Source organism: Sinocyclocheilus anshuiensis, unplaced genomic scaffold (assembly GCF_001515605.1).
Source record: "Sinocyclocheilus anshuiensis isolate Anshui unplaced genomic scaffold, SAMN03320099.WGS_v1.1 scaffold3406, whole genome shotgun sequence".
Classification (NCBI taxonomy): Eukaryota; Metazoa; Chordata; class Actinopteri; order Cypriniformes; family Cyprinidae; genus Sinocyclocheilus; species Sinocyclocheilus anshuiensis.
Window position 1 is genome coordinate 68,650 of NW_015541310.1, and position 4,044 is coordinate 72,693.

General features: G+C 34.7%; 1 protein-coding gene across 2 annotated transcripts in view; it reads left to right on the plus strand.

Annotated features, from left to right (window-relative positions):
• The window catches only part of LOC107690795 (reticulocalbin-1-like), a 5,658-nt gene extending 4,244 nt beyond the window's left edge, over positions 1-1,414 (plus strand). Inside the window, exons 6-7 of one of the 2 annotated variants that reach the window (XM_016489214.1) lie at positions 467-612; positions 693-1,414. In XM_016489214.1, coding sequence (XP_016344700.1) covers positions 467-574 — 108 coding nt within the window. In that variant the 3' untranslated portion in view covers positions 575-612; positions 693-1,414. Of the gene's footprint in view, positions 1-466 lie in introns of both variants that reach the window. The other variant, XM_016489213.1, reaches the window with a different exon arrangement.
• Positions 1,415-4,044: the final 2,630 nt, after the last annotated feature.

The window sequence follows — 4,044 nt, forward strand, 5'->3', positions numbered from 1 at the left end:
TTTTATCAGTTACTTGATCAGTAATTTTAGGACAATTAGTTGGAGTAATTCCTGAAAATTGATGTCCCAAGGCAGATTAGATATTATTTTTAGCTATTAAACATTGTGTACATTGTACATACAGCTGCAGTTATTTTTTTTTTTAAGTGTAGCCTACTAGATTTCCAACTGTTTAAAGATACCTTTACCAGAAAAGTTAATTTTACCAACAATTTTATGACAATTTAATGTTTTGTGTGAAAAATTGGCTAACTTTCAGTCACAGGAACATGCATGTTAAACATGTTTATCATCAATACCAGAGTTGCCAATGTCATGGATTCAAGTAGAAGACTCTATTAGTCACTATTGCGAACACACATTACATTTATGAATTTAGCTGGCACTTTTTTCCCCAAAGCATCTTACAAATGAGGAATATAACCAGTCAAACATGCATTTGACATATGGAATGTTACAATTTTAGGACCAGATGCTGACCAAAGAAGAGATTCTTGAGAACTGGAACATGTTTGTGGGCAGCCAGGCCACCAACTATGGTGAAGACCTTACCAGGAGCCATGATGAGCTATGAGCCCAAGTGAGGGTGAGGATCTCTACCTGAGAACGCAGGTATCCTGGACTCAACCTCCATGGCATCCGTTCCATCAGAAGCCATGCCAGTGACTGACAAACTGACTGATGTATTGCAGCTCTACCTCACAGACTGGACATCGAGGAATCACTGACTGATGGCTGTCCCTAATACACACTTAAAAAAAGGATTTTCTCCTTCACTCTGTGCTTTTTGTGGGTGGTCAAGGAACTCCTCGGTCCTGGTGGAATGAACTGCTACAGATTTCTTCAGCTGAAGCTGAGCCTTTTAACTCAAAATTTTTGTTTTGTTTTGTTTTTTAAAGCAATCATACGATGATGCCTGTACTTATACAAGCTGTGCCTATTTTTGTCTGGTGTCTATTTATTGGAACAAGGATTTCTATTCATTTAGAATTTGAATTGAATTTCATACTTTGATAGATAATACAATGCTTTTACTACAGAAAGAACTACAAGTAAGTGTTGAAATACAGTTACTCTACAGTACAGTACTCTAAACATGCAATTATGTTGTAGATGATCACAGAGTTCCCATTGCTGGCCAATAATGAGTCCTTTATGTTTTGACAAACTCTTCATGTTCTAAACACAGCTGCCTCTGATGCATTATTTTTGTCTCTTTTTTTCATTTGCACATGTGATCTGTTCTGCTCATGTCTGATAAAATTCAGCCCTATTCAGACAGTAATTATAACTCTGGGGTTCTGTTGTTTGATGAACCTAGAAGTCATATTTTACCATATGGATTATATTTATGTGTATGAAGTGTTTTAATGTATTAAGAAATTAATACTTTTATTCAGCAATGATGCATTAAATTGTTCCAAGTCACAGTAAAGACAATAGATTAAACACTTTTAAAATTGTAATAAGATTTCACAATATGACTGTTTTTACTGTATTTTTGATCAAATGAATGACTTCTTTAAAAAAAAATATATATATATATATATATATATACAGTGGTGTGAAAAAATGTTGAACCCAATTAAATTAATCCAATTAGTCTTCATTTTTATGCAGTATAATATTTCTGTCACCAAGATTTGTTTTGTTTTAGCTACAGAGGCTTGCCTGAATATGTTTATATTGTGAAAATTATTTTAATTTAATTTACGAAATGAAATGATGCCTGTTGGAGAAATGGTAAAAGAGGCAAAACATGCTCAACTGTCTGCCAACGAAACACAACAAACACTTTTCATTTGAGCAAATATTTTCGTTTTCTCAGTGATACTTTGCAAAAAAAGTAAATATTTTCCATAAAACTTTTACAATTGTTTTTCATTGTTTTTCAAAATGCCCTTATTGCTTACTTTTGATATACCAAAAAATAAAAAATACATATATATATATATTATAATTATTTTTATTCATACATAAAATCTGTATTTTAGGATTTTTATAACTATTTGGTCTGCTTTTTTTGGTGCATTATTTCCTGCAAATGAGTGAAGTGAATTCAACCTGGCATCTAATACTTAAGGCAAAACTACAGCTCCATGTGTTTACCTCCAGTGACATCTAGTGGATTCTTATTGGAGATACTGTAATATCAGATGTCTTATAGTGCATGTCTACAGAACAACCGTATCCAATAAGATGCCCTGCAGAAGGCAATCACATAATTTGGTGAAGAAAAAACATTTGTCAAAGTTAGTAAGCCAGTTAATGTAAGGATTTCCGGGCCTCCTGGCCCACTGCCTGAAGGTTGAGTAGATACAGTTTACAATTGCAATTTCCTCCCCTTTTCCAGCGTATTTTATGTGTCTCAGGTTCTGAACCCTGAGCTGAAATTACCTGTTTTCATGTGTTTTTCTCCTCTTCAATATGCCTAGCAGAGTTTACATAAATGTGTATTTAGCCTAAAGATAGTTGGAATTCAAAAGACTTTTGTCTTAAAGAGTTTCTGGCTTTTTATAGATAAAAGAAAATATGTGTTTCCATAAGCTACCGTTTTTGTGTCATTGAATGAAGTCTTTTTCCTCCCTCTAGTGGTTAATAAATTAAGAACTTATATAGTTTTGTAATTTCTTAGCATAAATCCTGATCTTTTAGGAAGAAAATGGGAAATTATGCTATCATAAAGCCCTCATGATGTAAATATTTAAATGGAACTGTTACTCAATGCTACAAATGTTAAATGTTAACATTTTATTTTTTCCATTTATAAATCAGTTTTTAAGTTCCATTCTCATTTATTTTTCTGTATGCATTTTGCTGCAAATTCACTGAATTACATTTAAATTAATATTGATTTAATGGTGTCTGCATTTCCACCATCAGTTCTCCAGTAGATGTACAACGAACATCTGTGCCTGTGTTTATAAATGAGGTTAAGTTGATAGGCTCATCCCAGGAGATAACCCAGATTCCTTTAGGACTTTACAACAAATACGTTCAGCCTTGGGGATCTTATTTCTCTTGTGTCTTTCTCTTTCCTTTCCCTCAGAGACCTAAAGGGGCTCGAATCAGTTCCTCCCTGAAGACCTTCTGATCAAATCTCTCACATGTTAACAAATTTAAACATGTTAAAATGCCATGCATATGTTTTAAAGGAATAATTCGCCTGAATGTGGATGGGGGGGGGGCTATCATGTCAAAAAATGACCAAGTAAGATGCATTGTGCAATATAATCTGGTTGACAATAATCAGCCACAGCAGGGTTATTATAGGTAACTAAAACTAAAAGATTCAAATAAAAGTTATTAAAAATAAGTGAAATAATATTTTAAAAACATCTTTTATTTTAACTAGTTGCCAAAGCAACATTTTAAATTTTTGTTTCATTTAACTTGTACTAAATAACTAATAAAATGACTAAACTAATAAAGTACAACCCCATACAAAAGTTCAACAACCCCAGTCTTTCCACTTTTTATTATATGAAATGTTTTAGTTTTGTTTCGTTTCGTTTGGCCTGAAAGTGAGTGAAAATGACGAAGACAACAAAGTGGTGAGTCTTTCTGCATCTTGTTTGATATATTTCTTTTACTTTTTTTTCCATCTCCACTGCTTTATATGGGCCACTCTATACAGCTACATCATGTATACACTGCACATCCATATATTTCTATCATGAATGCATCTGTCTTTCAATAAGTTTGTCTGTGTGTCTGGGGAATACTCTGGCTGCTCTTTTCCTCTCTGCCAGTTTCCTCTCAAGGTGTTTTACCCTAATCTCCTCTCTCTGGCTTCTCCTCTGTCTCTTGTCCCAGAGTGACTGCTTAGATGGGCCCCATCTGAGTCTCTCTCAGCTCCAGCTGCCAGGGGCCCCGGTGTCCCTGCGCCCCCTAGGCATTAAGGCATACAGCAGGGGAGACGTCTGCATTCCTGCAGCCTCTCAGGACACCGGAGGGCACAGTCACATGGCAGACACACACAAAAAAAACTCTCTCTAAGGCATCCTATGTGTATTGAGGTATTTCTTACTGCAACTGCAGATG